General features: G+C 39.4%; 2 protein-coding genes across 6 annotated transcripts in view; both read right to left on the bottom strand.

Moving 5' to 3' along the window:
- ptpra (protein tyrosine phosphatase receptor type A) overlaps positions 1 to 25,935 on the bottom strand; it is a 220,457-nt gene that overhangs the window by 126,352 nt on the left and 68,170 nt on the right. For 4 of the 5 annotated variants that reach the window (XM_073042171.1, XM_073042169.1, XM_073042168.1 and 1 more), the window contains 3 exons: positions 15,825 to 15,874; positions 1,609 to 1,688; positions 763 to 1,071 (listed from right to left, as the gene is read on the bottom strand). In XM_073042171.1, coding sequence (XP_072898272.1) covers positions 763 to 1,071; positions 1,609 to 1,681 — 382 coding nt within the window. In that variant the 5' untranslated portion in view covers positions 1,682 to 1,688; positions 15,825 to 15,874. The remainder of the gene's footprint in view (positions 1 to 762; positions 1,072 to 1,608; positions 1,689 to 15,824; positions 15,875 to 25,935) is intronic. The other variant, XM_073042172.1, reaches the window with a different exon arrangement.
- Positions 1 to 25,935, bottom strand: part of gnrh2 (gonadotropin-releasing hormone 2) — a 252,149-nt gene that overhangs the window by 176,758 nt on the left and 49,456 nt on the right. The gene's annotated exons all lie outside the window — the stretch shown is intronic.

The raw sequence follows: 25,935 nt of genomic DNA, 5'->3' as shown, positions 1-25,935 counted from the left end.
CCCTGCTATAAATGTGGAGCCTTTGTTTTCTTTAACCATGGTTACACACTGAAATATAAGACATACAATCCCCTGACATCATCATTTCAATTAATTATAGGTTGAATACAGACTATTCAGGATGATTTAAAAGAATATTTATTGTGTTTTACTCATTTTATAGCTCCAAAGAAATTAAAATTTTCACCCGACTCACTAAAATATGCAAATTAAGTAATTATTTGCTCAAGACCCCTTTCATAAGGCAAATGGTAGTATTTTGAACATTCCGGTGGAGTCAAATCCCAGAATAATTGCTTCACAATTGAAGGGTGAAACTTGTTTTCCCTTTGGCAAAGCAAGAGCTGAAGCTAAAGAGCAGCTAACTTGCCACTTTCATATTATGGAAGATATGGATGGATCAGAAAGAAGGATTAGAGAAGAAGAAAAAGGACCACGGTGCACAGTAGTCAATAAGGTAATTTCCTCCCATACTTCAAACACAATACATGTAACACAAATGCAAGAAACACATTTCATGCACAGTAAAAGGTTAATGTGTGATAAATGAAACCCATGCACCTTCTTTGCAGAATGTGGTTGATGATTAAAATTTTATGATTAATACATTTTCCCCACACATCACAAAGAAATGCATTCCTTAATAAATCAAAGCAACAAATTCAGTATTTTTTTTCTGTTCCAGCACAACACAATCACAGCAGGATTTACTTTCAAGCAAAAGTAAAACTGAACAAAATGGCATGAAGCAGCTTGCTCTACCTGATGTGGGAACTGCAGTCATTTCGGCTGATGACCCATTGGATTTTCCGCTTGCTGTTATGGATGGACTGGCTGTAGCATTAGAATTTGTAATGTTTGGAGTCACTTCCTGCAATGGTTTATTTGTTGCTTCAGCTGTAGCTATAGTAGAACTCACACTGGTAGCATCTGTGGTATTAAACATTTGTGAATCATCTCCAGTCACATTTGCTGATCCTGGGTTGGGGGTACCCTGGGTTGGTGAGTTTTCTAGTTGCATAGTTGAACTTATTAAGCTTGAGGTGATGATGGTGGTGGCAGAAGGAGAAACTAAAAGTAAAAAGCAGATCAGAAACTGAAACCGGCTAAGGGCATGCACTAAATAAATTATCTTTTATATGAATGAAGCAGCTAAGTAAAAAAAAAGAGGGAACAGAAGTATTACATAGAAAAACATCTTTCATATCATACATTACTAAACTTAGTCTATTAACAATGCAAAATTCGTTTTAGATTCATCACATTCAGAAACGTCCAGTTCACAATATACCATCTGCATATGTTGAATTCAATATCCAAGCAGAAGTACAACTGCTTTAATGTTTGTCGATTTACCAATCTGAAATACTTTAATTTTCATTTTATCTTTGGTGTAGACTGTGGCGCAATTCATTTTAAATATGACAGAGATTTGACTTTTTGTTATTCATACTCAAAACTACTGAATGATATAATATTTTATAATTCAAAGTTTTTATACTGGAAATTAATCTAAAACATGGTTTTACTCAATGACCATAAAACAAGCAGCACATGGGATTATAATACAGTGTCTGCTTCAGATACCAATGACCTCCAATTACTTACCTGTTGTGTTGTGTTCATTAGGACACACAGGACAACTGCAAATCAGCAGCAAAAGCAGAAACCAGATATCCATGGTATTGCTGGAAACAAAAGTGAAAGTAGATAATTTTAGCACAGATGTATTTTGCAATATCTCAACTGTATTAAACTTATCACACATATTTTAAGTTTGAGATATCTCTTAAAATTGAGACAATGAATAGAATAGTCAGTTACAGGAATACAGTCGGCCCTCTTTATACGCGAGTTCCGCATGCACGGATTCAACCAACTGCAGATTGGGAAAACCTGGAAGTTCTCTCCAGCACTTGTTGTTTGAGGATGTACAGACTTTGTTTTTCTTGTCATTATTCCCTAAACAATACAGTATAACAAGTATTTACATAGCATTTACATTGTATTAGGTATTATAAGTAATCTAGAGATGATTTAAAGTAAGGCAGTCTTTAAGTCAGATTTGTATGCAAGTCAGAACAGGTACATCAGGTATTATTTAGTGTCAGTCAAACATTTGTCTTAGTATATAGTATATACTTTACCTTTCTCTGCATATAAAACACTTAAGAAATGTTATGTACTTCAATAATTAAACCACTGCGTTGCTTAGTAATAATTGTAGCTTTCATCAGGGCAGGGCCTTCACATGCTCCATTATTCACACTTTATCCTTTAAAATTGTTCCGATCATTGACTGACTGTAGCCTAATGCTTTTCCAATGACCTATGGCATTTCACCTCTTTCCATACGCCTTATTATTTCCACTTTATTTCAGTTGTGATTGTTTTCCATCAACGGACCAGAAACACTGCGGATTCAACAGCAGTCGCGGGCAGCAAGTCCTGAGCCCCGCTGGGTCCTAAAGTCCACCGCACTGAGACATGTTAATTAAGGGACTTGAGCATCCATGTTTTTTGGTATCCATGAGGGTTCCCAGAACCAATCCCCCACGGATAAGGAGGGCCAACTGTATAGCAAAGGAAGTCCTGACAAAATTATTATCCAATTTCACAGCAATGATTTAGCAAAGGAGTGCAATAACTAAGAACATTATTTATTGCGAACTTGCGAAATACACTTAGTACTATTCATTCTTCACATCTCCATTTATTTTGTCTTGTAGTACGTTTAAACTTTGACTTTGTTTTCAGTCTTGCTTGTAAAGTTGGAAACAATTATGTAACTTTACTGCCCTTTATCTGAACTCCATAAATGAACTACAGTTCCTAAAACAATGACTGTATTAAAAAAAGTGCATTGAGGTGATGATGGCTGGTTCTTTACTTGCGAAGATCAGGAGGAGAAAAGAAGGGTCCTCAGGAGTGACAAGATGATTGTTGGTGACTGTGGAGACAAATGCTGGATCTGCAGACTATGGAGCAGTGGGGACAAGGGAACAGCTGGGATGCGATGCTTGGGTAGCAGGATTCTTCCTGCATCTTCTCTTCAGCAGTCACTCTTCTAGATTCCTCAAAATTCTTGGCTGGTCCATGGATCATTGAGGTAGTACAAGGGAAAATAACAGATTGCACAGTAAAGTGTTACAGTTGCAGAGAGAGTGCAAAGCAGGTGAACAGTAAGGTGCAAGGCCATAACAAGGTAGATGTGAGGTCAAGAGTGCATCTTATCATACTAGGGGTTCCTTCAATAGTCTCAAATCTCTTTGAGGCTGGTGGTACTTGCTTTCAGGCTCTCTTTTAAATCTTCTGCCGTATTGCAGGGAGTAAAAAAAGAGAATGCCCAGGATGGGTGGACTATTTGATTACATTGGCTGCAGCAAGTGTAGGCTGATCTCAAAAGGGGACACCGAGCTGTGTGTACATTTCTGCAGTTTCATACAGTCTCAGGCAGAACAGTTGCTAGAGTAGCGATGTATCTAGACAGGGTGTTTCTTATGATGTGTTGATAAAAATTGGTGAGGGTCAAGGGAACACACCAAATTTCTTTAGCCTCCTGAGAAAGTAGAGGCAATGGTACTCTTTCTTGCACAACTCATGAAAAAATTCTGCAAATGATGGTAAAGCTAAAAAGTGAATAGAAAATACAGCAAATCAGGCTAATCTGTGGAAGAGAAATAGTCAATGATTCAGGCTGAAGGTTCTGACAATGTTTGTTTTTCTTTCACAAACGCAGTTTGACGCTGATTTTTTAAAATAGCATTTTCTGTACATTCCAATTTTCCACATAATTTTGAGACCATACATAAGTTTTCAGTACAGTTTAATTGAAACTGATAAATGTACTTAGCTTATCAAACCTGGAGCTGGAAATGCAGTTAAAAGGGAAACAGTAAAATTTCAGGTCCTTGACAACATCTCCTTTGATGAAGGATTACTGTGCACTAACATTAACTTCACTTCTTACTCCACAAATGTAATCTAGCATGCATCTTCTGGTTTTGTTTCCAATTCTGGTCACGACACTTGAACCATGATGTAGAAGTCTTAATGGTACAGCCAAGACCTACAAGAATGGCTCCAGAGGTTTGCAGATTTCAACAACAAGGTTACAAAGGAGGTGGTGGATTTGTTTTCCTTGAAACAAAGGAGGTTGGGAGAAGATTTGATAGAACCAAATAAATGGTCTAGATCAGGCAAGTAGAAACATTTTACAAATTATTTTTCAAATAAGCAGCATCAGTTCAAGAAACAAGGAACATGGATTTTAAATTTTAGGCAATTAGATCATGGGGATTTGGGGAAAAACATTTTTAAACTTGCAGTCCATAAGAAACATTTAAACACAGTGTATACCTTTATACGGAGATTTGATATGCACTTGAAGAATAATTTACATAACTAAAAGGTAAATGGACAGATTGACTTATTATACGAGTACAATACAGTGTACTGCACATTTTCCCTGTGGCTAGATTTTGTTCCACATCCCAACACTAGGTGCTATCAATTGCCCCGTCTCAGTGACTGATTGAAGAATGAAGACAGTAAAGCGTTTACAAAGAAAGCAGTGGAATGGGATTGCTATGAGAGTCAGCATAGGCTCAATCAGCTGAATGTTACAAGGGATTAAGAGAAACATAATTATCTACAGCTGAGCGGCCAGAAGAGAAAAAATGTGAAACTCTATTTTCAAAGGAATGCAAGATCACCAAATATTTAAGTAATAAGCGGCAGACTCTAAACAGACTTTATGTCAGTATACCGTAAATTCCAGTGTATAAGCCCTAAATTTGGCCCTAAATTTTGGTCCTAAAATCAGGGAGTCCGCTTATACTGAGGGTGCCAACTTTGAGAAAATGAATACACGAAAGACAAGTCATATTTATTGGCTGCTTTTGAGTCAAATACAAAAGAAAATACATTCATTCCACTGTCGACGCATGAATTCTTTGAAGGGTTTGTTTGAACTCACATCTTGTGGCTGGAGCATGGATGTCAAACTACTGGGAATGACTGCAATGTCCGTATTTTCAGCTTTCAATGTTGCTTTTGTCTCACCTGACAAGTGCACTTTGAACATGTTCCAGACAAGTAGCGACTTTTCCTTCCTTAAGCCTTCAGGACGTCGATGCCACACCTCCTTAACCCACTTCAAGCAACCCGCTTCACCCATCCAGCCATGGTCTTGAACGTAAACAACAACCACCCACGGGAATTTTTCTTTCTTTCGGAATATTTTCCTCTTAAAAATCACCATCAGTGGTAGTTTGGTCTCATCAGCCATACACGTTAACACGACAGTAAAATGTTGCTTCTTGTGTCCAGTTGTTTTGACAAGGACTGTTTTCTCCCCCCTTCTGATTGACAGTGCAGTTGCCAGCAAAATCAAAGAACATTGGTGTTTCGTCCATGTTACCAATCAGTGAGAGCAGGTAAGAATGTGCCTTTCGATGATTGATTACAAACGATTGGAAGGCCTTACTCTTATTCTCAAGGTCACTCGGCAACTTCAGAGCAATCTTTGTTTTTTTGTCTCAACACAAGATCACGTCTATTCATAAATCAGGTGCACCGACTTCACGTAGCGTTGAAACTTTCTCTGACCTCCGTGTTTTTCGGCCCATTTCAACGCTTGAACTCAAATAATTTCTCTGGTAATAATGTATCCAGACGATCGCTAGTAATTCACCCACTCTAAAACTTTTTCTTCCAGTTCTGGCCACTGGTATGTTTTCCTGCGGTTTGCATGCACATTGTGTCTTTGGCATTTCCCTCAGCGTATCCTCTGCCTTTCTCCAGTCTCTCACTTGTTTCTCGTTTACACTGAACTTAGTAGCTGTAGAATTATTCGTTCCTTTAGCAAAATCGACAACCTTCAGCTTGAAGCCAGCATCATATCGCATTTGTTTTAATCTTTTGTACATGGTGGTCGCAAACTCAATACAGAGTACCCGTACTGATCCCGCCACCCTGTGTTATGTTTTAACGAGGCTTACAATGGGCGCTAAATGGTTTTACGGGGATTACATTTCAGAGGATTCTTTACCATTGGGAACCTAATCCAAAACTTCCCTGGTTTATTTATTAGGAATTCGCTTATAACACTCTACAACATGTCGGCCTATTTTCTTAGCAGGTACTGGTTCACAAAATTTCCAGGTTCCGGATCCGGCAAAACTGAGTACCGGCATGTGAGATCGTGTGATTTTTTCTGGTTAAGTCAAAAACCTGTACAAAAGGGGTCCGCTTATACAATGATAACATGAAAAAGTCAGTTTTTAAAACCTTGAAAATGGGGGGTTTCCTTATACACTGGGTCAGCTTATACACCGGAATTTACGGCATGTCAATTTTTTAAAATTGCTTTAAAAGAAAAGCTTCACAAATATCAACTGCCTTTTCTTAGCTTTGTCATTCGAAGTTAAGAACAACAGACAGGTGTTTCCTCATTACAAGTATCTAGAACAGTGCAACACAGAAATAGTCCTGTGGCTGTGCCGAACATGATGCCAATCCAAATTAATTCCATTTGCCTTTCTCTGCCCATTCAGGTACCTGTCGAAATGCCTCTTAATGTCACTAATGCTTTGCTTAGACCATTTCCTGGTATCACATTTCAGGCATGTCTCTGTGTAATAACAGAAACTTATAAATCTCCTTTAAACATAACCCATCTCACCTTAAACCTATATTATACAACCCTGGGAGAAAGAATCTGATTGTCTACTAAGTATATGCCTTTTATAATTTATATATACTTTCAATAGGTTACTCCTTAGCTGCCAACACCCTCAAGAAAACAATCTAACTTTGTTCAAGCTCTCTTTATAATTAAAACTCTCAAATCCATGCAACATCCTGGTGAGCATCTTCTGCGCCCTCTCCAAAGCCTCCACATCCTTCCTGTAATGTAGTGACCAGATTTACACACAATACTTTAAATGAAACCTAGCCAGAGTTTTATACAGCTGCAACATGACTTCCTGACTTTTACACTCAGGGCTCCAACTAATGAAGGTAAGAATGCTATGCATCTATCGATCCCATTAATTGTGTTGCCACAATGAAGGTGCTATAGACTTGCACTCCAAGATCACTCTGATCATCAAATTTTCCAATGGTGCTTCTAGATACTGTGCAATAGCAGAGCAAAACTAAACTATATGCCAATCCTAGTGTCTCATGAACATTCATGCAGCTAAGATAGCTATCCAGCAAAATTGGACTCAATACATGCAGCTATAGAAAATGTTACAAAAGCCAATGATGGAACAATGAAATGTTAAAAACTGCAGAAGCCGCAGGTCTGAAATATCTTTGAAACAACTATTTCATTAATTTCCCCTGTTTTCTTCTTAATTTTTTTGCAAATACTAATACAATTCTAATTGTTCAGCCCAATCATAAAAATCAGTATTTTCTTCCTCAGACTGGAATTAACATCTTTTGCCTTGCCAATGGAGTCTGAATGCAGTCAATTTAGGAAGCAAAATTTGCAGAAGAATCTTTTTTCCAGCTCCTGAGAATACAGCCAAATGCACCACCTGCAAAGGATGCATATGTGGCTTCTGGTTTTCAACAGGATACAAAACCTGGAAATCCCTCTAGGCCGGATAATGAAAAGGGCAGCAATCATTTTGGTGTCCAAGAAGAGTAGGGTGAGCTGCCTGAACAACTATAGCCCAGCTACACTTATATCTACTGTGATGAAATTCTTTGAGAGGTTGGTCATGGCCAGAATCAACTCCTGCCTAAGCAAGACCCTGGACTCGCTGCAATTCAGTTATCAACACAATAGCCCGACAGCAGATACAATCTCCCTGGATCAGCTGGTTGATTGGTGTTGCAACAATGGCACACTCAACATCAGTTAAACCAAGGAATTGATTGTGGACTTTAGGAAGGTGGAGTCAGTCTTCATCAAGGGATCAGCAGTAGAAAGGATGAGAAGTTTCAAATTCTGTGGTGCCAACATCTTTGAAGATCTATCCTGGGCCAAACATATTGATGCAATTGCAAAGAAAGCACAACAGTGGCTATATTTCATAAGGAGTTTATGGAGACTTAAGACTCTCGGAAATTCCTACAGGTGTACTGTAGAAAGTATCCTAACTGGTTGCATCACTCTCTAGTATAGAGGACCCACTGCAGAGGATTTGAAAAAATAACAGAAAGCTGTAAACTCAGCCAGCTCAGCCATCATGGACGCTAGCCTCCCCAGCATTGAGGACACCTTTAAAGGGTGATGCCTCAAAATGGTGGCATACATTATCCATTATGACCTCCTCTGGACAGGACACAACCTCTTCTCATTGCTACCATCAAAGAGGAAGTATAGGAGCCAGAAGACACACACTCAGTGTTTCAGGAACAGCTTCCTCCACCCTGTCATCAGATTTCGGAAAGGACAATAAACCCATGAACACTACCTTACCATTTTTCTTCCTCTAATTTTGCACTACTTGTTTAATTTAATTTTTATATGAATTTCTTATTGCAATTTAAATTTATTTTATGTATTGCAATATACTGCTGCCACACAACAAATTTCATGACATATGCCATTGATATTAAACTGTACTCTGATTCTGAAACAGTTGGATGGTAATCTTCAGGGAATTCAATTCCAGTAGGGATACATTCACAAAGCAAAATTAATGTAGAACATACAGCAAAAGTGTCACTGCAGAAACTCTACTTAATTCAAAAATCCATTAAAGTATACTGCCACAAAGCTTGAGAACAGATATTTCTATACTGTATCGCAAAGCTCCCCCCCCCCCAGTAAGAGCACAGAACAGCTGAACCTGAAATTTGAAAAGCAAAATTAAAAACTGGAAAAGCTTGGCAAAGTCAGACAGCTTCTGTGGAAAAAGAAAGTTAGAATTTTAGACCTGTAACCCTTCAGCAGAATGTAAAAAGGGAGAAATGCAAGTAGATTTATGAATCAAAATCAGAAAAGTAAACTGCAAGAAGACACATATATAGCTAATATGAAGAGGTTGGGCTGAACCATCAGATTAAGTACTAAATAAGGAACTAGTAGGAATCAGAACCAGGATCAGGTTCATTGTCATTGACATATGTCATAATTTTTTTTGTGACAGCAGTGTAGTATAAGACATTAGAAATTAGTGCAAAACAGCAATAGCAAGGTAGAGTTCATGGGTAGGCAAATTTCAGGGACAGAAGAGCAGAATATTGCTTATAAAAGAGTATTTTCCACTCTGAGAGGCAACGGAATCAGAATCTGGTTTAATATCACAGGCATACGTTGTAAAATTTGTTAACTTAGCAGCAGCAGTACAATACAATAAGTAATATAGAAAAAATAATTAAGTATATATATTACAGTAAGTGCATATGTATATTACATTTGTTAAATTAAAAGTAGTGCAAAAACAGAAATAATAAAAAAGTGAGGAGTGTTGATGGACTCAATGTCCATTTAAGAATCGGATGGCAGAGGGAACATGCTACCTGACTAGGCGGAGAAGGCAGGTACTCTCAACATTTAAATATGTAGATGGGCTCAGAAATGGCTAACAGAGTGAGTGCAAATGACTAAGTAATATCAAATGGTCCTATCTATTACAGCCTCCATACCAGACAGTGTTACAATCAGTCAGAACGCTCTCAACCATACATTTATAGCAATTTGCAAATCTTTGGTAGCATTCCAAACCTCCTCAAGCTCCTAACAAAGTACAGCCACTGGCTTATCTTCTTTATGACTGCATCAATGTGTTGGGCCCAGGATAGATCCTCTAAAATGTGATACTCAGGAACCTGAAGCTGTTCATGGGCTGAGCAACATTAACCCCTTAATGAGAAATAGAGCTTGTTCTCTCAGCTTTTCCTTGTTTAAGCTCACAATCACTTATTTAATCATGCTGACATTGAGCGCAAGGTGGTTGTTATGACATAAATCAACCAGAGGATCTTTCTCACTCCTGGAAATCTCATTATCATTTGAGATTTTACCAATTGTTATGATCTGGCAACAATAAACATAGAATTGAGACAGTTTTTTTTATAAACAAAGAAACATTTATTTAAACTCAGCTCAACAACAAATGAAAAGTAAACAAACGACTAACTTAACTGGAAGTTAACTGCTATACAGCAACTCGAACAGTTCTTAAAGTGATAAATGCGAACATAGTTCTTAAAGCAACAAATGCGAACAGTCTTAAAGTGATAAATGTAAAAGTCCAAGTGATTTAGACAGTCAATATGGAGAGACTTTCCTGAAGTAAAGAATACCTCGACAATGTGACGTTACTGCTGATCCCAGCCGAAATATGCCCCGACCAAAGGATTTACGACGAAGGAAATAAAAACGGCTTAAAGGAACTGACCTTTTCCTTGACGAATAACACTGCCCCAACCCTTTCTGCCCTTACAAGACAGGGATTATCTCAGATGCAGGTTACTAATTCCTTGAACAAAGATTCAACAAGGTCAATCCTGTATTACCGCCAATGACACCAACTTTACTCAATCCTTTGTGTTCCCGCACTTCGGCAAATCTTCACTCTCCAATATTTAGACTTTAAAATTAAATCAAAGATACATCAAACATAACTGGCAGTGATTTTAAAAACTGCCAGTACAACTTACAGTAGAAAGTAAAACTCCACTTTAAACAAAACTGCATCATGAGACGAATATGCAGCATAATGGAGTAACTGACGAATTAAACAATGAACTGACCTGCATCACAGCAAGGCTTTCTCATTTTATACCTGTTGGAACAGGCCATCACATGACCTCTCACTGGTGGGAAAATTATATCATAATACCTCACATTGGTGGGAAATTACATCACCCCACCATCATAAGACCATCATGCTCACCAGATACTCAATTACATCATGGTCCTAAGACAGTCACAAGATACCCACGGGGTATGTAACACAATAATGGTATCATCAATGAATTCGTATATGCTGTTTGAACCGTGCTGAGACACACAGTCATAAGTACAGAGAGAAAAGAGTGGTTTAAGCATGCATCCTTAAGGTGCACCTGCATTGAAACATCAACTTCACGTGCCCCATCACTGAACTGTTCCCACAACCTATAGACTCACTTTCAAGGACTCTTCATCTCATGTTCTCATTAGTTATTGCTTATCTACTATTACTATTATTAGTAGCATTTTTTAATTTGTATTTGCAGTTTGTTGTCTTTTGCACATGGATTGTTTGTCCATCCTGTTTGGAGCAGTCATTCATTGATCCTATTGTGTATACTTGTATTAACGTTGAATGCTTGCAAGAAAATTAATCTCAGGGTTGTATATGGTGTCATACGGTTGCAAGAAAAACCTTTGCATTTACCTGTTTTTTTTCTGCTTTAACTACCCATAAAATGTGATCTGACCTTCATATACAACGGTGGTAGAAATTTTGTGAACCTTGTAGAATTTCGCTGTTTCAAAAAATCAGAACTGCTTGCAACTATTTACCTAATTAACGGGCAAAACAAAACCAAAAATGGTATTGTAAATCACTTTAAACACTTGGAATTATTTCAGCATATAATTGTTGTGGATATTTACTCTGTAGCCACATTATTAGATACAGGAGTGGAACCTGGGCTGGTTTTCTGCTGCTGTAACCCTTACACTTCAAAGTTTGATTTGTTGTGCACTTAAAGATGTTTTTTTGCACACCACTGTTGTAGCGCATGTTTATTTGAGTTATGGTTGCCCTGTCAGCTTGACCAAAGCATTCAGAAGAAACAAGGCATTAAACAAGGTGTTTTTGCCGATGGAACTGCCTCTCATTGATTTTTTAATTCTGTTTTTCATACCATTCTCTGTAACCTCTAGATACTGTTGTGCATGAAAATCCCAGGTGATCAGCAGTTTCTGAGATACTCAAACTTACTCATCTGGCATCAGCGATCATCCTTCCATGGTCAAAGTTACTTAGATCACATTTCTTCCCCATTCTGATGGTTGGTCTGAACGTATGAACTTCCTGACCATATCTGCATGATTTTATGCATTGAGTTGCTGCCAGGTGATTGGCTAATTAGATATTTCCATTCACAAACAGGTGTACAAGTGTACCTCATAAAGTGGCCACTGGTGTATAATCAAATGGTAGTACAGAGCAAACCAGTATTTTCTTTAAAGATGACATTCTGTAAGCAAGCACCTTCCAAAGTTGACAAGTACCTCAGGAATAACGGTTCTAAAACAATATTAAACAGTAGTGCTAGTAAGTCTGTGAACCTTGCAGAAGTTTCTCTATCTCTGCATAAATATGACCTAAAATGTGATTAGATCTTCACGTAAATCCTAAAATTAAATAAAGAGAACACAATTAAATAAATAACACAAAATATTATACTTGTTCATTTATTTATGAGAAAAATGATCCAATTTTACATACGAAGGGTGATTGATAAGTTTGTGGCCTAAGGTAGAAGGAGTCAATTTTAGAAAACCTAGCACATTTATCTTTCAACATAGTCCCTTCCTACATTTACACACTTAGTCCAGCGGTTGTGGACCATACAGATCTTGGATCTCCAGAAAGATTGAAATTAATAACTCATCGCCTTCCACCTTAGGCCACAAACTTATCAATCACCCTGATGCGTTATTAACTTCAAACTTTCTGCATAATCACTCAAAGAGTTGAACTGCACGTGCATATAATGAGAGCTATATAACTCATCTCCTTCTACCTTAGGCCATGAACTTATCAATCACCCCTGCTGTGGACACTTTCTGGAGGTCCAAGATCCATATGCTCCACGACCACTGGACTAAGTGTATAAACGTAGGAGGGGTCTATGTTGAAAAATAAATGCTCTAGGTTTTCTAAAATTGACTCCTACCTTAGACCACGAACTTATCAATCACCCCTCATATACTTGTTAGAAAAAGTATGTGAACCTTTGCATTCAGTAACTGGTGTGACCACCCTCTCACCCCCGCCCCCCCCCACCCACAGCGATAATTTCATCAAACATTTTCAGACCTGTTGATCAGTCCTGCACATTGGCTTGGAGGAATTTTAAGCCATTCCTCTTTACAAAACTCCTTCAACTCTGGGATGTTGGTGGGTTTCCTTGCATGAACTGCTTGCTTCAGGTCCTTCCACAACATTTCTACTAAGATTGTCAAGATTTTGACTCAGCCATTCCAAAACCATCCTCTTGCTGAATTACTCTTGCCTTTCAGATCATTGTCTTATTGCATTATCCAACTTCTATCAAGCTTCAGGTGACGGACTGCTACCCTGATGTTCTCCTGTAAAAAATGTCAAGATACAATTTTGAATTCATTGTTCCTTCAATGATTGCAAACTGTCCAGGCCCTGAGGCAGTAAAGCAGCTCCAAACCTCCTTCCACCATGCTTCACAGCTAGGATGAGGTTTTGGTGTTGATGTGCAGTGCCCTTCTTCCTCCAAACATAGTAATGTGCATTTCTGCCAAAAAGAATTCAACTTCCATCTCATCTGTCCACAGCACATTGTCCCAGAAGCATTGTAGAACATTCAGACAGTCTTTTGCAAACTTGAGATGTGTAGTAATGTTTTTTTGGAGAACAGCAGTTTCCTCCATGGTGTTCTTCCATGAACAACGTCCTTTACAGTGTTTTTCTTGTAGTGGACACTTGAACAGAGACTTTAGCAAGTTCTAGAGATTCCTGCAGGACTTTTGCTGTTACCCTTCGATCTTTTTCACCTCCTTCAGCATTGCATTTTGTGCTTTTGGTGAGATCTTTGCAGGATGCCCACTCCTAGGGAGAGTAGCAACAAGACTGAGTTTCCTCCACTTATAGACAATTCCTCTTACTGTGGACTGATGAACACTCAGGTCTTTAGAAATGCTTCTGTAGCCTTTTCCTGCTTCGTGCATCTCTACAATTCTTCTTCTAAGGTCCTCTGAAAGTTGTTTTGATTGAGTCATGGTGCACTTAAATAGATTTTTCTTGAGAAGAGCAGGCTCTATCAGTAACTTGACTGTGTCATTTTCTTCCAGGCAGGGCATTTCTACAGTCCACACCTCCAATCTCATCTCATTGGTTGGAACACCCGACTCCAAATAGTTTTTGTAGAAGGCACACAGGAGATTGGAAATTTGGCTGAATGAGTGGTGTCATAATACCAACCTCTCATTCAACATCAGCAAGACCAAAATTGTAGTCTTCAGGAGAGGGAAACCAGAAGTCCATAAGTCAGTCCTCATTAGAGGATCAGAGGTGGAGTGTTGTGAAGAAGGCAATGCAACGCCTCTACTTTCTTGGGAGTCTGTGGAGATTCGGCATGACATCTAAAATGTTGACAAACTTCTATAGATGTGTGGTGGAGAGTATATTCACTGGGTACATCACAGCCTAGTATAGAAACACAAATGCCTTCGAACAAAAAATCCTACAAAAGGTAGTAATTCAACCCAGCACATCACGGGTAAAGCCCTCCCAACTACTGAGCACATCTACATGAAATACTTTCATAATAAAGCAGCATCCATCAGAGATCTCCATCCTCCGGCTCATGCTCCCTTCTCGCTGCTACAATCAGAAGGAAGTAGAAGTGGCTCAGGACTTGCACCACCAGGTTCAAGAACAGTCACTACCCCTCAACCATCAGGCTCTTGAATAAAAAGGGATAAGTACACTCACTTGTCCCATCATTGAAATATACCCACAGCCAATTATCTCATTATCTCATGTTCTCATTATTTATATTTGCATTTGCACAATTTTGATCCATTATGCACTCTGGCTAATCTTTCATTGATCCTGTTATAGTTACTATTCTACAGATTTGCTGAGTATGCTTACAAGGAAATGAGCCACAGGGTGGTATATGGTTACATACATGTACTTCAATTTTAAAAAATCTGAACTTATTTTGAACACGAACACACACACACACACAAAATACATAAAATCAAGAAAATCCCATTGCTGACCCCTGTGATATAGCACAGGTTTTAGAAAAACAACTCTCCACTACTACCTTTAGCATCCCATCTACTTTCTTAACATCTTTCCTATATCCTCTAAAAACCACAAGGAACTCAATCAATAACAATTTCCTTTATCTGATATATGCTTCTTTCTTCAAGATCAACCTCTCAGTTTCCTTTGTTAACCAAGGTTTTCTAATCTTACCACCGTTTTTTACTTGCAGGAGCATTCAGCCTTACCCCCAATACTTCAATACTAGTTTCAACCTTATTCTTTTTCATTACTACCATAATGTTTACTAATATGCAGTCAATTACAATTTAGATTCCAGTTTAATTCCTACAGTTTATTTTGTTAATTCATATTGCAAATTACAATAAGCTCTGATTATGTCATTTTTTATAACTATTGTTCAAAGTTTACCAACCATTTGTGAAAATTATATGCTGCTTTCATTAAGATAAAAGTAAAAAAATAACTTCAAGGTGACTTTTAATTAAAGTCATAGCCTCCAAACATCATTCCATTTACACAGGTCAGTCATAACACAGTGGAACTTCGCTAACCTTTTAATTTCTGACTGTGACAAACTGTTACATCAGCAAAAATTAGCAAATAACATGCAAAAATCAGCTAAATTTGCTCTTCTACCATGCAACTCAGCTTTCTTTGTTTCACATTAACATCCTCAATGTTCAAAAACTGCAAAATATGGTACAGAATTTTACACACATTGCCCAAATTTTAAATGTTTATGTATGAGAAAAACAGAAGCATAATTTTCTCCCACAGTCCATTACATATACTTCAACACATCAGATTGACGTTATTTTCCATTTTTCCTAATTTAATACCTTAATGGTTACGAACACCTACCTTTCAAGATTACTTCATTTGGGATCCATAAAAGATTTTGATGGCGATATCTGAAATTATAAAAAGTGACATCATCAGAGCTTGTAGACACTTGTAATGTGAGTTAACACAATAAACTGGAATCAAAATAGAAGTTTCTCTGGAAGAGTTATTGTAAAAAGGTCGCAACTAAACAAAGAGCAGCAAGTTAGAAAAAAATACAGTACGTAACTAATTTCAGAGACCAAATGCAATTTATTTTAAGCAGTTAAGCACTGAAATTATTCAGAAAGTGTCATGCTATCTTGCCTTTAAAGACCTGTACATATTGTGGGTGTCCATTTTCAGTGCAACTAACTTCATTCCACGTGCAGACAATTTTGTATACTAATGTTGAAGGTCTGCCGAAACAGGCCAGTTATCTAGCAGCAATGTGTTTAACGCATTTGGGAAACTTAGCATGTGGCAGCAATAAGACCTAATCTATTTAAAGCTATTATATCTTGCATGTACATTCATAATTTGTTAAACTTAAGTTGAATTTCTTAGTATGTTAACCTTTATGAGTTAAGTTTTACCAGAAGCCATTAGCCAAACCTTTTCAGTATTAAATGCAGGTGATGCTGCACCATTGCCACTGTAGCACTGCAGGTATCATCTCCTCAAAACTAATCAATAAGCTTCAACAATTTGGTCTCAAATACCTCCTTGGGCAACTGGATCCACAAATTCCTCACTTGTAGACCCCAATTAGAATTGGTAACACCTTCTCCTCCATAATCATCATCAGCACAGGCATATCACAAGGCTGTGTGTTTAGCCCCCTGATCTACTCACTTATGACTGTGTAGATAAACACAGCTCCAATACCATATTTAAGTTTGCTGATGACACCACTGTAGTAGGCTGAATCAAAAGTGGGAACAAATCAGCAGAAAGGAGGGAGTTTTAAAATCTGGCTGACTGGTGCCATTACAAAAACCTCTTACTCAATGTCAGCATCACCAAGAAGCTGATTATTGATGGAAGAGGAAACCAGGGGTCCATAAGTCAGTTTTCAGAGGATCAGAGGTGCAGAGGTTCAGCAACTTTACATTCCTTGGAGTTATCATTTCAGAGGACCTGTCCTGGGCCAAGCCTATTATGTGGCGACTCACTTCCTAGCGCACTCGAACCGTCTCACAAATAGCCAGCGCGCAGGCCCAAAGGCCAGGTCCACAACAAAGGGAAAAAGCCTGCGGGGGTTTGTGAGTACGTGTCTCTTAGAGCATCCGCGCCTGGGGAGGGCGGGATGAGGGAGGCTTTAAAGCAAGGCTGTGAAGTTCGAATAAAATCATCTTTAATTGCAGTTTACCGACTCAGTGTCGTTATTTTAGCGCTGCGTGTAGCACACCGCTACAATAAGAGCAATTATGAAGAAAGCACAGCACCTCTACTTCCTTAGGAACTTGTGAAGATTTAGCACAACATCTAAAACCTTGACAAACTTCTACAGATGTGTGGTGGAGAGTATTATTGATTAGTTGCACCAAAGCCTGATATGGAAACACCAATGCCCTTGCACAGAAAATTCTACAAAAAGTAGAGACTATGGCCCAGTCCATTGCAGTTAACGCCCTATCCACCATTGTGCACATTTACGTGAAGTGTTGTTGCAGGAAAGCAGCACCCATCATCAGGGACCCCCACCACCCAGGTTGTGCTCTCTTCTTGCTGCTGCCATCAGGAAAAAGGTACAGAAGCCTCAAGACCAGCAGGTTTAGGAACAGGTTCAACCATCAGGCTCGGGAACAAAAGGGGATAACTTCACTTGCCCCATCACTGAATTGTTCCAACAACCTACAGGCTCATTTTCAATGACACTTTATCTTATGTTCTTGTTATTTATTGTTTACTTTTTTAAAGAACTTCTTGTATTTGCAGTATGTTGTCTTTTACACACAAGTTGAACGCCCAAGTTGGTGCAGTCTATCATTGGTAATATTACGGTGATTATTCAATAATGGATTTTTTGAGTATGCTTGCAAGAAAATAAATCTCATGGTTGTATATGGTGTATATTATATAAGTACATACATGTATTTTGATAATAAATTTACTTTGAACTTTGAACATAGAAAACAGAGTCTGTGATGTTGTGCCAACCTAATTAAATGAGTAATTAAATACCTAACTGGATTACAGGTGTCCCCCGCTTTACAAATGTTCGCTTTACACCACTTTGCTTTTACAAAAGACCTACATTAGTAACCTGTTTTCGCATTACAAAGAGGATTTTCGCTTTTACAAGAATTTTTCCCATATAAATTAATGGTTCTTTGCTTTACACCATTTCAACTTAAGAAAGGTTTCATAGGAATGCTCTACCTTTGTAAAATAAGGGGGGGGGGGGGAACACCTGTAATCCCTTCTTTCTACACAATGGCCTAGAAGAGAAGAAAGAAAGAATAAAAAGTAAGTTACTCAAACAGTCTAACAGGAGGGGGATGTCATCACTTCCCCAGCTATAGGTTGACTCATTATAGAGTCTAATGGCTGAGGGTAAGAATGACCTTATACAGCGCTCTTCAGAGCAGTGTAGTTGTTTTAGTCTATTACTAAAAGTTCCCCTCTGTTCAGCCAAGATGATATGCATAGGGTGAGAAACATTTTCTCGAATTGCCAGGATCTTCAGTAGGGTCCCTTGTTCTACCACAGCATCCAGTGTATCCAGTTTGATTCCTATAACAGAGCCAGCCTTTTTAATCAGTTTATTAAACCTGTTGGTATCACCCATGTTGATGCCATTGCCTCAGCACACCACTACATAGAAGATGGTATGGGCAACAATGGACTGGTAGAACATGTGAAGGAGAGCCCTGCATACTCAAAAGGACCTCAGTCTCTTAAGGAAGTAGAGGTGACTCTGGCACTTCTTGTACACAGCCTCTGTGTTGGTGCTCCATTCAAGTCTGTCATCCAGGTGCAACCCTAGGTACCTGTAGGTCTTCACTTCATCCTCACCATCAATGGTACAGGGAGCAGTGCAGGCTTGGTCTTCTTAAAGTCCATCACCATCTCCTTTGTCTTACTGATGCTGAGCTGCAGATTCAGCTTGCACCATTTTTACAAAGTCCTCCACCAGGGCCCTGTATGCATCTTCCTGTTCCCCCTTTATACACACTACTATTGCTGAGTCATCAGAGAATTTCTGCAGATGATATGACCAAGTGTTGTATCTAAAGCCCACAGTATACAGGATAAACAGGAAGGGAGTCCCCTGTGGGGACCCAGTGTTGCTTAAAGCCACGTCTGACACGCAGCTCTGAAGCCACACAAACTGTAGTCTGCCCGTCAGATTATCCAGATTACACTGGAAGTACCAACCTGCAGTGAACAGAGCTTTTACCCCCTTAAGGACTGTATGGTATTGAAGGCACCCGAGAAATCAAAAAAAACATTATCCTCACAATGCTGCCCTGCTTATCCAAATGGTAGAAGGCTCTGTTCAACAGGTAGATTACAGCATTGTCGACTCCAAGGTGCTCCTGGTAGGCAAATTGTGGGGGATTAAGGGTTGATCTGACCAGGGGCTGCAGATGAGCTAAGACCAGCCTCTCTAGGGTCTTCATGATGTAAGAGATCAAGGCAACAGACAGGAGTCATTCAAGCAGGTTGCCCTTCTTGGGTCCTGGGACCACTCATGATATTTTCCACATAGAAGAGACCCAGATTGAAAATGCACTGGAGAACTCCACACAGCTGCTCAGCTCACTCTTTCAGGACCTTGGGGTTCATGCCATCCGGTCCCGATGATTTGCCATGTCTGAGTTTCCCCAGAGCCCTTCTCACCTGCTCAGTAATGACGGTGAGTCAATGATGACTGGGGAGTTGGTGGAAGGTGGGGGCTAGGGGGGGTGAAGTTCGGGACAATAGCAGTTGGTATGTGGAGGTGTGATGGTAGGTGCAGGGCAAGGAGGGGATGTAGATTGTGGATATCTGTATGCCCTGATTGGTGAAGATAATTCAAGATGGATTGCCACTTTCTAGAGGCATCGCATTTTAAAGATGTCATCGATGCTGGGGAGGCTAATGCCCGTGCTGGAAGTGGCTGAGTTAACAAACCTCCGCAGCTTTTTCCAATCCTCTACTCTGGTGCCTCCAAACCAGACAGTGAAACAACCAGTCAGAATGTTCTCCACGGTAGATCTGTAGAAATTTGCTGGAATCCTTAGTGACATACAAATCTTCTCAAATTCCTAATGAAATATAGCCACTGACGTGCTTTCTTCATAATTACGTTCAATATATTGGATCCAGTACAGATCTTCAAAGCTGTTGATACCAAGGAACTTGAAGCTACTCACTCTTTCCACTGCTGACCCCTCACTAAAAACTGCTGTGTGCTCTCCAGATTTCCTCTTTGTGAAGTCCACAATCAATTCCTTGGTCTTACTAACATTGAGTGCAAGGTTGTTGTTACGATACAACTCAACCCACCAATATATCTGACTTCTGTATGCTCCCTCGCCACCACTGAGATTCTGCCAACAACAGTTATATCAACAGCAAATTTATAGATAGCATTAGCGCTGGGCCTAGCCACACAGTCCTGAGTGTAGAGAAAGTACACTCGAGGTCGTTGGTGTTGACTGTCAGCGAGGAGATTTTATTTCCGATCTGCACTGACTGTAGTCTCCGAATGAGGAAATCAAGGACTTAGTTACAGATAGCATTGCTATTGTCCATGTGGTTGAAGGTCGAGGAGAGCTAGTGAGATTGGTAGTGGTAGACAAAATACAGTGTGTCCACTGTAGGAGCACTCCACTCAGCAGGAGCAATTGTAACTATGACCAACTTTTCAAAGCACTTCATCACAACAGATGTGAGTGCTACTGGGCAACAGTCATTGATGCAGCTCATCCTGCTCATCTTGGTATGATTGATGCCTTTTTGTAGGAAATGGGAACAACCTACTGCAACAGTGAGAGGTTGAAAGTGTCTTTAAAACACTCCAGCTAGTTGGTTGGCACAAGTTTTTAGTACCTTCCAGGTACTCCAATTGGGGTCTATTGCCTTGTAATTACGTAGTCATCCTCTTGAAAGATGTTCTGATGTTGGCTCCTGAGACAGATACATGACAGCTGAGTCAAAACTGTTTTTTTTTTAAAAGAAAAATAAGATCATTTTTCACAAAACCTAGAAAGTAAGAATTATTTGAATTATAAACTTGTGTTCTTAATTTGTTATTTAGTGCCATCTCACTGCATTTTCAATGACTTATATTTGATTTAACACACGTTAACTAGAAAGGTCTATTAAATTTATCTTCAGTTTTCCAGTTTTAGAACAACTGCTTCACAGATGGCTTTGTAAACATGTGCATGTTAAAATGTCAAGTTTGTCCCTCAACATTGAAATTATTAATTTATGCTTTTTCATAACTATTTTACCAATATTTTCAACAGAACATGACTCAAACTTATTGCACAATAAAACTTGCCAAATTGCTCTTGGCAAAGCATGAAAGCAGAATCCTATTGTCCCAAATTTCTAGCAGAAAATATCTAATATATATAATAAATACATAGATTTTAAGCATCTATAGAAACCTATACAGGCAGTCCCCAGGTTATGAATGAGTTCCGTTCCTGAATCCGTCTTTAAGTCGGATTTGTATTTAAGTCAGAACAAGTACATCCGGTATTATTTAGCGTCAGTTAGTCAAATGTTTGTCTTAGTATATAGCATATATTTTACCTTTCTATGCATATAAAACACGTAAAGAAACATGTGTATTCCAGTAATTAAACCACTGCGTTGCTTAGTAATAATTGTATACAAAATGAAGCTACTGGGTTGCTTCATAGTATCTGATGTTTGGGCGCGAGGCAAGGTTGCCCATTGACCTTTGTTTTGGGACTGACGAAGATTTATTTGAAATACGTGTCTGACATGAAAAGAGAGTTGAAAAGGGCTTATGAATTAGCTTGGGTCACGACTGCCAAGTATGATCAAGGGAATAAGAGGAGGTATGATCAAAAGGTGAGGTTCTCCCAAATCCTGGCAGGAGACAGAGACCTCATAAGGAATTTGGGGCTACTTGGAAAGTGTAAGTTGGCTGACCACTGGGCAGCTATGCCCTATGTGGTGGAGAGTCAGATGCCAAACCTACCAGTTTTCTGGGTGAAACCAGAGGATGGGAATGGGCCTGTCAAGATTCTCCATCTGAACCACCTGTTGCCCTTGGGTCAAGAGGTGCAGGTAGACTCAGAGTCTGGCTTGGAGCCTACACCTAGTAAGAGAACCCTTCGGAAACACGGGGTGACTACCGGGCCCCCAACAGGCGAGGTTAGGCCGGCCCCCACCCCTGAGAGGGATACTGATTCAGAGGATGAGGACCTGGATGTGTGGTATGTGCTGCCTTTCACTAACTCCCCATTGATTGAGGAAGAGACTCCTGGCCCTTCTCCCATTGAGACTAGTGAAGTGGGAGGGGCTATATGTGGGCATCCTGGCTTGGGGCAGGGCTCTGCAGGGGAAGGAAGCCGGGTTTGATCACGGGACAGAGGGCTCCAAGTTGCAGGTGGGCAAAAGTGATAGATCGGGGGAGGACTCACCAGGTAGACCAGAAGTATCCCCAGTAGTGTCGAAACCTGAAGAGTTAGATGTCTCGGTGCAGAAGTCTCAGAGAATTAGGAAACCACCAGATAGGTTGGCCTACATAGCACCAGCATCAGAGTGTGACCCCTAATGCGTTGGGCAAATAGGTCACTGCCTTTTACACCTGGATTTGGCTTTGTGTTTTGCAGGAAGGGTTGGTGAATTATTTCAATGTCATGAGGACATGACTAAATTTGGTGGTGAGGGGGTTTCACTGCTGTGTAACAAGCTGTAAGGTGTCACTGATAATGTAATGGTTTCTCTGTAGCAGCAATGTTTGGGTTATGACTAGAGATAATGGGGTTTGGAATGCTTTTGTTCTTTCTTGTGAGTCTGGAAGAGAAATTTTCGCGGTCTTTTGCTGGGGAGTGATGAGGAGGGAAGACGCGAATGGAGGGAGTTGGTAGACTGCTGGACAGGGTGGACTTGGAGCAAGGGTCCAAAGGGCAGCGACGATCGGAGGAGATCGATGATGGACGATCAGCTTTTCAGTGAGCTCCAACATTGCGTAATAGACTGTTTCATAAGATTGGGCCCTTTTTCTTTTTTTCGTTTTCTTTACTAACCATATAGTCAAAGTAAGAATTAAAAAGCTTAATCGTTTAATCGCATATTGTGTACTGTTTGTTATTTCAGGGTATTGATTTGTAACAGGGGACATATCGCACAGCATCCACCCAAGCGAGATTTCTTAAGTTTGGCCAGGCTGGGGGCTGTCACCCCCTATATTAAGCTGCAAGCCGAAGCGAGAGTCACATGTGTACAGTTGAATTACAAATAAACTTGAACTTGTTTAAATAGAAAATGTTGGTAACACTCACCAGAGCAAGCATTATTTCAGTAGCATATCAGATTGAGAATCGTAGACTGCACCCAACACATCATGGGTACAATCCCTCCCCACCATCAGTAAAATATACAGGATGTGCTGTCTCAAGAAGGCAATATCACCAAAGATACCCACCAGCAGATCATGTCATCTCTTTGTAGACAGGAGGTGCAGAAGCCTTAAGTCACACATTACCAGGTTCAAGAACAGCTACTTCCCTTCAACCATTTGGTTTATGAACCAACAGGTAAAACTGTAATCACTAGTTTGGCAAAACTCTGAGCAGTTTGCACTAAAACAGACTTTGCTTTTTTCTGTTAAAATTACGTTCTTTCCTGCAAAAATTATACATAATTTATGCTCAACTCTTGCTTTTCTGGTAAATGCTGCATATATGAAACTATGTATCTATGACGCTGCTGCAAGTATATTTTTCATTTTATCTATACATACATGTGTTTATGAATATGATAATAAAATGAACATTGACTTTGATTGAAGATCCTTCATTAGAACTATTGCTTGAATTTCCTTCAAAATGTTTATATATAAAACATTTTCAAATAATTTCCAAAACATGCTTGTTAAAAAACTTTAACCTTGTATATTCTACTCCTCAGCACTCCATATAATGCTTAAAAATGTTAATTTAAAATTGTGCCTTTTTTCCTGGTTTGTTGTCTCCAGATTGTTTTATGCAGCTGAATACACAGCCAGCTTGATGACCTTGGCTGGACACCAAGAGCTTTCCTGAAAGCAACAAGCTTGGGAAAAGCATCCTTCATACAGAAGTCTCAATAGATGTTTATAGGCAGTTTTCTTCAAGGTCAGCAGGGAGCGCTATTGCTTCATCTTTGCCTACATACATCAGAGCTTCAGACTTGAGAAAAGTCAAGGCCACAAAACAAGTAACAATTGGGGTAATAATAACCCGTAGTGCAACAGGAAGGAACATTGACATTAAATATATGTATCAATGAAAAAGATTACATCGAGGAAGTGAGATAAAAAGTTAAAAGAAAAAAATTATCTATAGTGCATTTTCACTGAATACTTAATGGCGCAGAGAAATAAATGTGTTTGATCTTTTATCCATTACAGAGAAATGATAATATTATAATCAAGGCTGGGAAATAAATATTCAAGCATAAAAGCTAATAAATTAAAAAGGGAATTGGGAAAGCAGCACTAAAAATAATAGATAACAAACATGCAGTAAAGGAACAGCACAGGAAAAGGTTCTTCTTTCAGCCTACCATGTAGTACCAAACTAATTTAGTATTAAATGCCTAACCCTTCTGCTTACACAAATCCATAATCCTCTATACTCTCTGCACATCCATGTGCCTAAATATCTTAAACATCTCTCTTGCATTTACTTATACCCACAGCAGCACAGGTACCCACCACTCTGTGTAAAAGAAAAACATCTCCTCTGAATTTATTCCCTTCTCACCTAATGCATGCCCTCCTTAAATGCCCTAAGCACATCAGATGTAGACGCAAAAAAAAGCTCCCAATTAATTATCCCTACTTGCTGCTTAATACTCTTATAATCTGTGTTGCCCCAATTTAATACGCTCCCATAAAGTTCACACTTACCCTTATTCATAAGCTATTGTGAAGCTTGAGTTATGACCACTGCTCCCTCAATGTTTCCCACTAAAAGATCAGTCAACTGGCCAGGCTCATTTCCCAACACCTGGTCCAGTAAAGCAGCTCCTCTCTTTGGACTAGCTACATTGCAATTTAAGAAGAATCTTGCATACACCTAAAAATTCTGCCCATCTGTACTGGGAAAGTTGAAGACACCCATGACATTAACCCATTGTTTTTACACTTATCTCTAATCTACCTGCATATCTGTTCCCAATGTCTCTGGCTATTGCTGGGGTCTGTACTATAATCCCAGAGTGATTGCACATTTCTTATTTTTTGAATTCTACTCAGGTACACACCGTGAATGACCCACCCATTATATCCCCTTTGAGTGGAGCTGTGATATTGTCACTGATTAATAATGGAACTTACCCCACCATCCTCTATTTTTGAGATCTACCCACAACTCATGCGATAAGCCCCACATTATGTCCACTCTCAGAACAGCTGTGATGCTGCCCCAGATTAACAGTGCAACTCCCCAACCAGCACCAAACCCCCATCTGGCCTTTCCGCCATCTCTACCTTTAAAAGAATATTGAAACCCTGGAACATTAAGCATCCAGTCATAGCCCTCTCTCAATTAAGTCTCTGCAATGGCCTCAACATCCATGATCTAAGTTCATCAACTTGACTCTTAATTCTCCTAGCATTACAATAAACACTTCAACCATTGACAGTAGGGGAGATTCAAACAAGAGGACATGATTTGAGAGTTAAGGGGCAAAAGTTTAAGGGTAACACGAGGGGGAATTTCTTTACTCAGAGAGTGGTAGCTGTGTAGAATGAGCTTCCAGTAGAAGTGGTAGAGGCAGGTTTGGTATTGTCATTTAAAGTAAAATTGGATAAGTATATGGACAGGAAAGGAATGGAGAGTTATGGGCTGAGTGCGGACCAGTGGGACTAGGTGAGTGTAAGCATTGACACGGACTAGAAGGGCCAAGATGGCCTGCTTCCGTGCTGTAATTGTTATATGGTTAACCTGTCCATCCCACTGCATCT

This window comes from Hemitrygon akajei, chromosome 4, assembly GCF_048418815.1.
Source record: "Hemitrygon akajei chromosome 4, sHemAka1.3, whole genome shotgun sequence".
In the NCBI taxonomy this organism is placed as follows: Eukaryota; Metazoa; Chordata; class Chondrichthyes; order Myliobatiformes; family Dasyatidae; genus Hemitrygon; species Hemitrygon akajei.
The sequence above is the reverse complement of the archived record's forward strand: the minus strand, read 5'-3'. Positions and strand labels throughout refer to the sequence as shown.